This window comes from Chaetura pelagica, unplaced genomic scaffold (assembly GCF_000747805.2).
Source record: "Chaetura pelagica isolate M959 unplaced genomic scaffold, ChaPel_1.0 scaffold31, whole genome shotgun sequence".
Taxonomy (NCBI): domain Eukaryota; kingdom Metazoa; phylum Chordata; class Aves; order Apodiformes; family Apodidae; genus Chaetura; species Chaetura pelagica.
The window spans coordinates 3,689,181-3,701,596 of NW_009952481.1; the positions used below are offsets into that span (position 1 = coordinate 3,689,181).

The following is a 12,416-nucleotide window of genomic DNA, read 5'->3' on the forward strand; positions in this document are numbered from 1 at the left end:
GTTCTTTCTTCTTGTCTTTGAGGTAAATTAAAAGCTCATGATGCTGCCAAGTCTTCTTCTGATCCTTCTTCTGCATTCAGATGTTATTGTACCTCTGCCTTTTAAGCACAAAATATTCTTTCTTCAGGAAAGTACAGTTCACTTTTATTTCATTTTCCTTTAAAATCTTCTCCATTAATTCTCACCTAGCAGTTCTTTTTCATGTGCTGAAGGTAGGCATTTCTGTTTTGCTGCCAGCAATCCCTTGTGTATGGCAGATCTCATCCTTTCACAGGCATTCTGACATGATTTTCCTTCCACCTTCTTACCCCCAACACATCCATCTCTGGAGGCTCTTCCCTACTGATTACTTGACCTATCAGTTATGCGAGAATATTGCTCCAAAAGAACCAGAACTCTGTCTCCTGCTGCTCTTCTTTCCTAGCAGATATCTCGTGCTTGTACTCTGCCATTACCATTGAGTCAATTGTTACCAGGTAGCCGGATCTATTTAATTTTCTTGGTTTGGGGTTTGTTGTACCCTCCCCTGTGTTGTTGTTGTGGGTTTTTCTTCCCTCTTTTTAATTTCCCCTTCTGCCTTATATTATTACAAATAGAATTTACCAGTTCTTCCTACCTCTGTGTTCTGGACCTCACAGCAAGTAAGTGCATCATCCTTGGTATATCAAGAGATGTTGCCTCTACTTTTTCTCTGCCTTTCCATATATAAGCTATGCATCTTTATATCAGAATTCCAGATATATGTCTTATTACAGTAAGTCCTATTTATATCAGTTAAATCAGCACTGTTGTCATACGTTAAGCCCGAGATCTTAAATAAGGGGAAGAGGGGCAGAACTGCCTTCAGCAGGGACATAAGTCACCTTCAGTCGCTGGTGAGACCAGCCCCTCAGTGGTCCTCGGCGTGGGTTTGGTTGGAGTGTATCCTTCGCTTCGGTGACGGGCCTGGAGCTGTGGCAGGAGCATCCCCACGGCTCATCAATTCCCCCTTTCACCAGGAAGGTCAGGAGCTTATCGTGACCTTTTATTCCCTTGCTGAGAAGAGCAGCTGGTGCCCTCAAGTGGTAAATTGCAGGAGAAGAGCTGCTCTGGCCGTGCAAGCCCAGATTTGAGCTGCTGTCCTGGTTGGGATGCTGGGCTGGGGCTCTTGGGCACCCGCGCTGCTTCTGGCACTTCTAACCATGCTGTTTCCCCCTTGCAGGACAAGACGGTGTGGTGACCGTAGTGGGAAGGAGACGTTGTTCCCAGTGGAGTGGTGACCCCAACAGCTGGGCTACCCAGACAGCCAGAGACACTTGCCCACACTTCATCCAGCTGTGGCGTGTCCGCACCGAGCGCCCTGCCTGGGCCGTGCTGCCGGCTGGTTGGAGCTGCGACAAATGTCCACGTGAGGTTAGATGGGGCTTGCTTGGGATCTGCAGTCCCACTCCAGCATGGCCCCAGGGGCTGAAAGGGACCGTGGTGGGCAGCAGAGCCTAGGTCCAGAGAGCCGACCGGTGCCGGGGCTGCTGCCGTGAGGGAATGCTCGGGAGCGGCGATGCCCATCACGCAGGACAACGCAGGGGTCTTCCTCCCCCTCCTGTGCCAGTGGCTGCAGAACAGCCGTCGGGAGGGGGATGAGGGTGCCGAGCAGCAGCTCTGCCGCTCAGCTGTCCAGAAGCTGAGTGAGTACATCCAGCTCAACTTTTCTGTGGACGAGAGCAAACTGCAGCCAGGGAGCTGCGGGACTTTGGATATGGAGATCTGCACCATGTATCTGGCCCAGGAGATGAGAAAAACTGAGGTTCTGGGGTTGAGCTTTGGGAACATCCCAGCTCTGGGGGAGTATGGGGAGAAGCGTCGGGGAGGGAAGAAGAGGAAGGGGCATAAAGGGCCAGTGCTCGACGTTGGGTGCATCTGGGTGACAGACTTGAAGAAAAACAGCCCGGCCGGGAAGTGCGGGAGAGTGCGGCTGAAAGACGAGATCCTCTCCTTGAACGGGCAGTTGATGGTCGGTGTGGATGTCACTGGTGCCAGGTAAGGGTGGGACAGCAGCTGCTGGTGGCCATCACTTGCAGCACATGGTGCAGGTCACGGTCGGTTCTGATTCATGCCCAACAGCAAAGATTTTGACCTCTGCTTTCTATTCCCTGGGAGAGCTCTTGGTTCCTTCTTAAGGTCTGTAGAAAATAAGTAATGAAAGCAAACTCATAATTGGCCTACATTTGCTGCTTTGCATATGCACTGGAAAATTTTGAGGAGTCACTGTGGTCAAAAAATAGTACATTGCAAGCACTGCAGGGTCTCCACTAAAGCAGGAGTCTTCCTGGGTTTGGGTAAAACTGTATTCTTAAGTAAAAATCAATACAGACTCAGCAGGACTGGAAGATATTTTTTTTTACAGTTGCATCTTATTTTTGTTGAATAATTTTTTTGACAGCTAAGTGATGTCTCAGACTTTTTCAAAGCAAAATATTTTTGTGTTTTCGAGACTGGAACAACTTGATTTTAATAAATTCCCTTTGATTTTATTGCATTTTCTCTTTTTTTGGTGTCTCCTGTTCCAGAAAACTTGAAACCTTTAAGAGTTCAAATGAGAAATTAAGGTTCTTGCAATGATTCAAGTTGGTTTTGCTTTTTAAATTCTCTAGACCTAGGCTCTGCTGCATGCTGTAAAATCAGTTATTGGCCTGGCTTTGCTCTTTGTGGGCCAGCAGACTTGCTCACGTTTCCCTTTGCAAAGGCCAAGACCTTTCTCTGCTAAAGATGAGGATGCAAATGTTCACTCATGCCTGAGGTTGCAGCATACCAGAGGGCATGAAATCCTCCCTTTCTTGCCAAAGGGTGTTAATCTTAGGGCGGACAGTTTTGTGAACAACACTAGTGAGTGGACCTTCTTTAAAAGGAAACAGTTGATCTGCAGCCTAGGTAATCCAACATGTTGTATGGGCCTTGGGAGTAATGTGCTGTATTAGACCAGCTGAGAAAGTGCTTCAGCAAGTGAGATTTGCATCTGGGGCAAATAACAAATTTTACCTGAAATAAGTTTCATGCTGAAAAAACCCCCAAACACTTGGATCTTCCCACTGATGGGAGGTTATTTGTCTGCTACTTTCACTGTCAGGCTTGCACAGCCACCAAGGCCTCAGGGGGGGTGACACCTGCAAGTTATAATCCTACAAAATGCATGGCCTTTGCTCCCAACAGGCAGTGGATACAGCAGTGGTTTGGGGTGACCATGGTTCCCAATTGTGCTACGAGGCAGAATAAAAGCAGTGACTTCTCAATCTGTGGGTGCTGGGCCAGTCAACCTGACTGTGGTAGGTGCAGTAACAACCCCCTCTGTAATTTCAAGCCTATAATTCCATTAATGTATAAATATTAGTAATACGGCAGTATCAGTCAGTGGCACCCCCAGATTTGAGAGGTTTTGTGGCAATAAACCAGTTAATTGGCTGTTTTCCTTTTGCTAGATGTCACTGTTCCTAAAAACCAAAGGAACTGCTGCAGTGGCCAGCAATAATGTTCTCATATTATTAATGCAAAATGAAAGGTAAGGCCCAATGGAATCCAAAATGTCTGGATACCTGTTCTTTTCATCTGATATCTGAAGGCTTCATTTGGGACTTACTCCTTTTGGAAAGCTCTGTTATTAGACCAGCAAGCTGTAACTGCTGCTAATGAGAACCAAGTGCTCCATTTTCCTTAGCTGAGATTTTTTATTTTGGCCAACCCTATGTTACCACCTTTTTCATCTGATGTGCTCCAGGATGCTTTGGAAGTCCTTCAGTAGGTTTCTCCATCAGGGTGTTCAGACGGGACATAATTCTGTCTAGGTTTATAATAGACTTGAAAGACCATGTCAACTTGCCTTCTGGGAAGGCCTTCAAAGAAGCTTTCCTAAAGTATATCCATATTTCTGCAACTGTGGCAGTAGCAGAGCCCTTTCCCCTTGGCTCTTCGAGGATTTGGTGCAACACACAACAGTGATCAGTGATTCTGGCTTGACTTCTGTCTGCCTATTCTCTGTCTGGGTGAGAAACTCTCCAGGTCAACACAAATGGATGTGAGTGCTGTGATTTGCAGTGTGATATAGCCTGCACGTATTGAGTAAAATCAAAATGCTGCCTTAGCTCCTCTAGTACCAGGCTGGCTTCGACAGACAAAATCACTGCTTGTGTGCTTATTACTTGCCTGCCAAGTGTGCCAGGACAGCCTCATCTTGCCTAGTGAATGTGATGTGTTGTCCACACTGGTGTTTTAAGGAATCTCCTGATTTATGTCCATAACAGTGGGGAATTTGGCATGAGGGTTTCAAGACTTGGCCACTTTTCTGGGGGTTACCACCTCTGCAGGAAGACTGGCAGAAGTGTGCTCACATACACTGGGCTTCGTGCCACCTCACCTTGGGCTCCATCCCACCATGCAGACCCTCCCTGTTCCAAGGGGCTAAGCCAATGCACTGGACAATGGGAGAGGAGAGGTAGGGACACGCAGTCCCTTTTGCTGGCTGTCCTACGGATGTGGTCATCCTCTGGAGGACACAGGGCAGACAGCTGGAGCTGTAACAGATTGAGCAGACCTGGAGAGATGGTGTTCTTTTGTCACCTGGTCCTGTGCCTGCAGGTCCTCAGGTCTCAGAGCAGTGATGGGGTCAAACACAGTGTAGAGGAGCAGCACAATGCCTCTCGGAGGAGCTGCCAGTGTGTTTCACTCATCTGTCTCTCCCTGCTAGGCAAGCTGAATCTGACTTCTTTGAAGAAATGTTTATTCAAATTCCACGTGATTAGCACGTAAACAGTAGAAACAGGTTGATTATTGCTGATCTTGTTTCTCTCTTCCCCCCTCTCTTCATTTAGAGAAACATTATGCAGTAACATAATCATCAAAGCTCTTTGCTTAACAGGGTATTATTACATTAGAGGCAAATGATGTAGGTGGTGGCATTTTGGGTGATGTTAGTGACTGAGGGAAAATTATTGCTCTCTTCAGAGTTAGCAAATTGTGTGTGTCTATCAAATACAATTGCAGGGAAATGAGCTGTATTGGAATACTGAATAAAGGTTAGTCAAAACTCTGCATGTTTATTTATCTTCTGTCTATACAACTATATCTCTGAAACACATGGGTTATGTTCCCCCAGACAACAACTTCCAATGTATTTTGGAACTACTTCCCTCGTTTTGGGATATTACTCATTTACTGGAGGCTGTTAGTATTCCTGCAGATGACAGATGAATCCTTCATTTCTTGAGCATGACTGAATGGGGCTTCATTGGGAAAGTCCTGGGAGGGCTGCAAAATAATTATTGTGTCATGAGTATAATTCAGTTTGAAATATTTGATTACAAATTTTATCAAGCAGAGTTGCAGTACTTGAACACAGCTACCATATACATGCAGTTTTTTAAATCAATGCTGACTAGATTTTTCAATTCAAACTGGTTTTGAAGAAAGCGGAGTAAGATACATTGCAAGTAATGACAGTGTGGTATGAACATCAGATATGTGGAAACCCAACCACTGCTTCATGTTCCTCACTGCCAAAAATGACCAAAATGTGTGGGAATATAGTCAGAGAACTGGCTGGCTTATTTTTAACCCACAACCTGGAGCTGCTTCCAAAAAAATGAACAGAGGAGTGTTTTGACAGCCATACCTTTGCATAGTGTTTTCCTAGTCTCTCCTCTTCAGTCAGTGTCCTGGTGGATTGCTGGGATCTTCCCCAGCAGATGATATGGCATGCCAAATGTCACGGAAATCAGTTTATCCTCAAAGATGCTGAGAAAGACCTTCAGAAATCAGATGTGCAATGGAGAGTGAGCTTCAGGTTCCACTACTGAAGGCAATGCTTTGACATTACCTGAAGTTGGGGTTTTCCAGCAGTACCAAGATCTTTTCTGAGTGCTTGCTGCTACTGCACGTCACATCTACATGCTCCAGGATAGCTGGAAGTATGGAGGTAAAGTCCTGATCCTCCTAACAGGTCAATGCTATTAGTAGTTGTGTGATATATGGACATTCTAAACACAGCTGTGCTTCTCTGTAAGTGCTAGCAGCAGATTACAGAGCACAATACTGAATGTCTAACCAAATTACAGATCTCAAAATGTGTAAAGCACTTTGTGCTTCTTGCCTGCAGCAGTCAATAACAGTCCTGGGCTCAGCTGGATGAAATCGTGAGTTTCTGTATCAAAACAATCCTTACTAGTACTGGAAAGCCAGTATGTAGTCCCTGGTTGTGTTTGGAGCCTGAATTCTGCTCTGAATGGTAGTCTTCAGGAGGTGCTTTTCTTCTTTGCCTCCTTCTTGGGACCCTGTATGTGGGGAGATCCAGAGTGGTACCTCTGCTGAGGGGATGGGTATGGGGAGCATGGACCTTTGCTGTGTCTGAGTTGATCTGCTCAAAAATCTGACAGTGTGGTTTGAAAACTGATTTTTCAGAGAAGCACACCTTTCGAGGCACTTTTACTGAGCTCCTCCTTCCTTAGAAGCCTGAAATGAATTTTTATTTATTTATTTTTTTAATCATAAACTGCCTTACCCCCTCCAATAGACATATTTTATTGTTGGAAAGAACGACCTCCCCGCCACCCCCAGTGCGGTCCCTCCTTGATGTCAAAGTGCAATGCTCCAGTTGTGCATTTTCCATGGGGCACAGCTTCCTGCCACGGTGTGGTGAGGCACCGTCGCTGCAGGAGGACACTGCATCCCTAGAGCATCCACATGATTTTGGAGCACCGTGTTACTCAGTGGTGGGTTCAAAACGCTTCCAGGTGCTCTAACTGGCATGTGGGGGTGGCTCCCCAGTAGGGAGCAAGGGCTGTGCTCCCTGAGCTCATCAGCTGGGGTTGTCAGTTTCAAGTTTTTGGGTAACAAATCCATTCTTTAGTAGGGTCAGGTGCTAGGGTAAATTCCTGTGCTGTGGTGGAAAGGGAGGTTTTCAGGTTTCTGTCTTGTATTTCTCTGGAAGTTGTTCTGGATTTGTTTTCTGCCTGGCAGAGCAATCTCCTTTATGCATACTTTTTCTTAGGGAAAATCACCCCAAGGAAATTATCCCAGGTCATTGCAGAAAGCTTTGTCTCACCACATGCCCCCTGTCCCAGGCAAGTTAGGTTGCATGTAGCTATTGCTCTGTTCTACTGTGTTTCCTCACCTTCTTCCTAAAGCAAAGGTGCTGCCAACACAAAGTTCTGCTCAGTATAAGCAGCTGCTATGCCTGGTGTTAGTAGGGCCTTCTCTTGGTTATGTTCGTAAGAAAATATTTTTGTTTTAATAGGAAAACAAATGGAAATGTATCCTGGCCCTTTGCCCTTGGCCACAGGGCAGACATTTCTGTGGGAGCTCCTTGTTAAAATATTAACAGCACTGACTACATAGAGAAAAACAAACACAGTGGTCCTGGAGACTGCAGCCTCCAAATACAATCTCGGGGAAAGGATTTATCGTAACTGACCTAAAAAATACCCCCAACCTATTGTGAAGTTCAAATTCCTTTCTTTTTTATATATCATATTACCAATCTTCATGCTGCTAAGTGGTGGGTCAGGGCTCAGAGGCTGAGATCTGGGGCTTGTTATCATGGGCATGGATGGGAAGCGTGTGCTGACATGCCCTCCGAGCTGCCTGGCTGAGGATGGAAAATAAGCAGCACACAGGGATCCTGGCTGAGGGCTTCCTCCTCCAGTTCAGCTGCTGTGAGCAGGGAGACCATGAATGTGTGCTCAACCTGTGCAAAATAAGAGGAAGCCTATGGCTGTCCAACATTTTTCAAACCCAGAGCCTCTCTCTGATCTTGCATGCTGCAGCATGGAGCCTGCTCTAAAGCATGGTTGCTGTATTTTACACTGATAGTGGATATTAATTCTCTCTGAAAATGTTACAGGACTGAGAAACTAAGAAAGACATGCTTGTTCCCTTTCTTTTATGTCTTCAGGAAAGGTATGAGCAGGCACTAGCCACACGTGTTGAGAAACAAGTTGTTCCGAAGAAATGAGCTTTAGCCCAAATCCCCTCTCAAGAGCTAAAGCCTTAAGCAGAAGGTCACTAATCCCCAGAGTCAGCAGAGATAATTTAGCTTGTTTGTCCTATTTGCTTTATTAATCTGAGCGTGGGTTCACTCCGTTTCCCCTCCACACTCTTTGGTTCCTGCCTTTCCTCTCAAAACCTCCCCTTGCCGAGCCCAGCCTCTGCAGAGGCAAAACCCATTCCCCCCTAGCGATGGTCATTTGCAGCATCCCACCATTACAGTTGCCTCTTCAAAGCACTTTCCAAGCCTCTTGACCTCCTCAACTTTGCATCTTATTATCTTCTTGCTCAGCTCAGTTGTGTCTTAAAACCATAAAAGACAATGAAGGGACTCACCATGATTTTAAAGGTTCATGTCCTATATGTGTTTGCATGTTAGTTCCAAAATTTTGGGAGCAGTGTGTTTTTTGCTGCCTTCTACACACTGAACACAAGAGATAGCCTCTCTGGGTTGAAAGCGTGATCCTCAGAGGCCATAGGTGTATAATTAGGCAATATCCCCAGGGCTATCTGTAGCAAATGCTCCTCAGCCCTCCTGTGTGCTTTCTTTTCATAGGGATTGCATCAGGCTTGAAAGGACTTGGACAGAGGTTGGTGGTGTTACCTTAGGAGGGGTGAGAGCTTCAAAGGTGATAAAATGGGTTGTCCTGAACTTTTTTTGTGTGCTTTTGTTTTGTTCCATTGAGCAATGCAAGCTCTGCTTAGAAGACTGTACCTTCTTGCCAGATATATGGCTGTGCATCTCCATGTAATTTGCTGTTCTGACCATGCTGTAATTACAAGTGAACAAACCCACTGTTTGGGAGGGAGCTCTGCCCTCCCCACTCATCTGCTGTGGGAACAGCCTGGTTTGGTGAATCAGCCTCGTGCCTCATCATTTATCCCTGGCACCCAAGTGCCAGCAAGAGCCCTTCTCCATCCGGAGTGGGATTGTCAGTCTTGCACGCAGCAAGCATCCCATGCTTTCAGGTCACCTGGAAGCACAGTCAGGATGCAGCAGAACATAACTAATTGGCAAACTGCTGGAATGCACAAAATACGGGCACTTTTTTCTATTACCTAGACAAGGAGCAGGTGAGGCCTTCAGCCACAGCAGCAGTTTTTTCAAAGACTCTCCAGCAGTGCATTTGCTAGCATAGAACAGTGTTTTAGCCATCAATAATTAAAAATAGAGATGTTAAAAAACTCGAGCAAGGAACATTTTGTGCCCATTATTCTTGCTCTTTCTCTAATGTTTGTGCCCTTACACACCAATTTGCAATGTGCAGTCATTCACAGTGTCTCATCCAATCTGTAAATGTGAATTTCTCTTAATATTCTGGGAATCCAGAGTTTTGCACAAGGCAGGCTGTCGGCTAAAGACCCATTTCCATGAGACAGGAGAACTGAGTTGCTGCAGGAGGAGGAGGTGGTGAGAGCCAGGTTACTGGGCTGCAGAGAGGTACATGGCAGGTTGTCCTTTCCCACCTGTACTGACTGGTGTGCCATGAGTCCTGGAAAAGCACAGCCTCCCAGCCTTCATTGAAATGTTCCTTGCTCATAGCATGGGGCTAAGTGAGCAGTATTCCCATTCTCAGAAGGGTTTTGGGGCTGCTGTGCAAGGAAGTGGCGATCATACCTTCTTGCAAACCTCCTATACCTTTGGGTGTGATGGTTGCTGTCCTGGAAGATGCACTAGAACTGAGCTGTGACCCTCCAGAGCTAAAAGCATTAATCATGGCAGCAGCTTAAAACCTGATTATCCCCTGTCACTGGTAATCAGGCCCGGCTTGGAAAGGGCAGGAGCAGGGAGGGTTGAAAGATAATGAACAGGAGACAGTTCCACAGGCAAAGGCTATGCTCAACATCAGTCTCAAGAGAGATGGCTTATCAGCATGAACCTGCCATCTACAGACATAAGTGAGAGGATAACTATAAGAAACATGGGTGTGATCAGCAAAGATGCAGCTATATAACTCCAGAGACAGCTTCTATGGCAAATGGCTTTGGGGCTGGGATTTTTTTTTTTCCCATGGAAAACTCATTGCTCTTCTTATCTGATATGACACTTGCCTCCAGCTCAGAGCTGTATCACATGCTCCTTGAAACTTACTTTTTTCGTCTCCTTTCTATCAGATGTAGGCTAAGACGGGAAAGGTTTATACATCACTTGCAGGCTCTGCAGCATCACTCATTGTTCTTGCAGGTTTCTCTGGATGAAATGGATGACATTCAGCAAGATCATCTGTGTCTCCAAAGGGAAGGATTTTTAACAGACCAGTACCAGTAAAAAGATAACTTGGCAGGCTCTGCCAAAAGGCTTGGGGCAGCTCGGGAAGAGTTTTACCTACTGTGACAGGACAAGAGTAGGGCAAATGTGATTATTAGTAGCAGACTTCACCCTAGAGCATCCAAGACTAAGGAAGCCCAGCCACCCCAAAGCTTTTTAACAACACTGTGAGAAACTAGGGGTGGGTGTAAAATGGGTTCAAGCTTTTTCAGAATGCAACACAACTGTTGAAACTTAACTGAAGGAGATTGTTTCTGCTGCTGCCTAAGACTCGCTTCTGTTTTTTAAAAAGATGCCAGAGTGTGTTTATTTCTCTTTTCCATGCAAGGTATTATAGATATCTAAATGATCTTCTAAAAAAAACCTGGCAGAATTAGAAGTTGCTAAATAAAGCAACCATTTTGACTGTGATTTCCTGGTATCTTTCTTGAGTATTGGTCAGGGTTCAGGGTAGCAGAGTAACTATTTGATGAAACAGAAGTCAGTGATGTCCTCCTCATCATCCTCATACACATTGACCAGTGGCTGTTAGTGCTGTGATAAATTAAGAATTGCCAATTCTTCATAGCCTGGTCTGGTTTCATTCTGGTAGTGAAGAAAAAAACATGTCCATGTGGCACCCAGTAAACTTTGTGGCACCATCTATCTTAACATTGAGCCCAGGTGAAGAAAATGAGCTGGAGGTTGAGGAATTCCTTCTTGAAAACTCAGAGATAATAAATGGACCCGAACTGGTTGGTGTGTGAGTTTCTCACTGAAAATGCTTGCTAACAAATACAGTAATTGTTCTGCTGAAAACGTTTCATATTTTCATCTGTAGAGACGTTCTGCTAACATACAGATTTTTCTTGCTTTCCTCTAGAGGGCAATGTCTTATAAATATTTTAAGCAATTTTTGGGTTATGTCAACTGGGAATTTAGCCTGCCTTTTGAAAGAATTCATAAGAGAGCAGTGAAAAGTGTTTCTTTATGTGCTTTTTAGGATGTGTATATGCATAATATAATTACTCTAATTGTTTCTTGGTCTTGTTCAGTGCAGTAGCTAATCTCTTTAATGAGCACAGAAATGTTTTGTGTTTTGGGCAGATCTGCCTATGTTGGAATGTGGAGAGGGAACTGCTCATGAAGACCTCACTCTTCTCTTACACCTGTGCAGCTCAAAGGACTTTCAGCAGCTGCTCCTTTTTTAACCTGTTGGAAAAGAGATTACAATTGAGTCCTACAAGAATGAAGTTACCAGTTGTTGTGGTTTATACTGGTAGCTGGTACTTCAGTGCAGAGTCAAAGTACTACTACCAGGTCGAAGTAGTCCACAGGAACTAGGAAACAGAAGGGGTTTGTATTACTACTTATTTTCCTAAGAGTTTGGGTATTCCCAAATCCATCAGTTGTATTACTTGTTTGATGGATGTTAGTAACAGCCCAATTTTCAAACAAAATTGTCCATATGAGCAGCTGCTAAAATTAATATCAATCAAAGGTGGCCAATCTGGCCCTTAATAATTGATCTTAAAAGATATTGTCTCCTATTTTCAGTCACTGCTGTGTAAAAATTATACATACGGGTAAAGGCTGTTTTGTTTTCCTTAAAGCTCAGATATATAATTTGAAACATGCTACCATGGGCATGAACTTGTTTTTTGTTGTCTCTATCATTATCTTCTCCCCCAAACCAACACTACTAAAAGGGAAATTTGCTCTTGTCTTCCTAACATGAAAAAAGCTTTAGGAAATCCTTTTAGAATTAGTCTCCTTTCCCCTCCTGACAGTGACTAGTCCTCTGGAGCATCACCATAGTGGCCTTATTGGATTAACTTGCAAATCCCATATGTTTACTGCATTTGTGGGTTAACATTATTTTAAAATATCTTTTCCAAAAAAAGAAATGGGCAATCTGCAGTTGCCAAGTTCTCTAAATGAATAAACCTGTTTGTTTGTTTTTTTCCCCAAACAGGAAAAGCAATTAATTAAAGTGAAGCACTTATTCCCAAAAGTGCTCTATTTGCAAACAAGGGCCTGTGAATAAAAAGAGCAGTGGCTGCATTGGCTTCAGAACCAGCAGTCATGAGGAGCAAAGCAGGATTTGTCCTCCTCTTTTGAGTAATAGGAGCTCTAAGAAAAAAACTGAGGAAGCAGCTGT

The 12,416-nt window shown here is 44.7% G+C and overlaps 1 protein-coding gene across 1 annotated transcript in view; it reads left to right on the forward strand.

Moving 5' to 3' along the window:
- Positions 1 to 1,537: 1,537 nt before the first annotated feature.
- The window catches only part of PDZD2 (PDZ domain containing 2), a 137,109-nt gene continuing 126,230 nt past the window's right edge, over positions 1,538 to 12,416 (forward strand). Inside the window, exon 1 of the mRNA XM_010008740.1 lies at positions 1,538 to 2,016. Coding sequence (XP_010007042.1) covers positions 1,538 to 2,016 — 479 coding nt within the window. The remainder of the gene's footprint in view (positions 2,017 to 12,416) is intronic.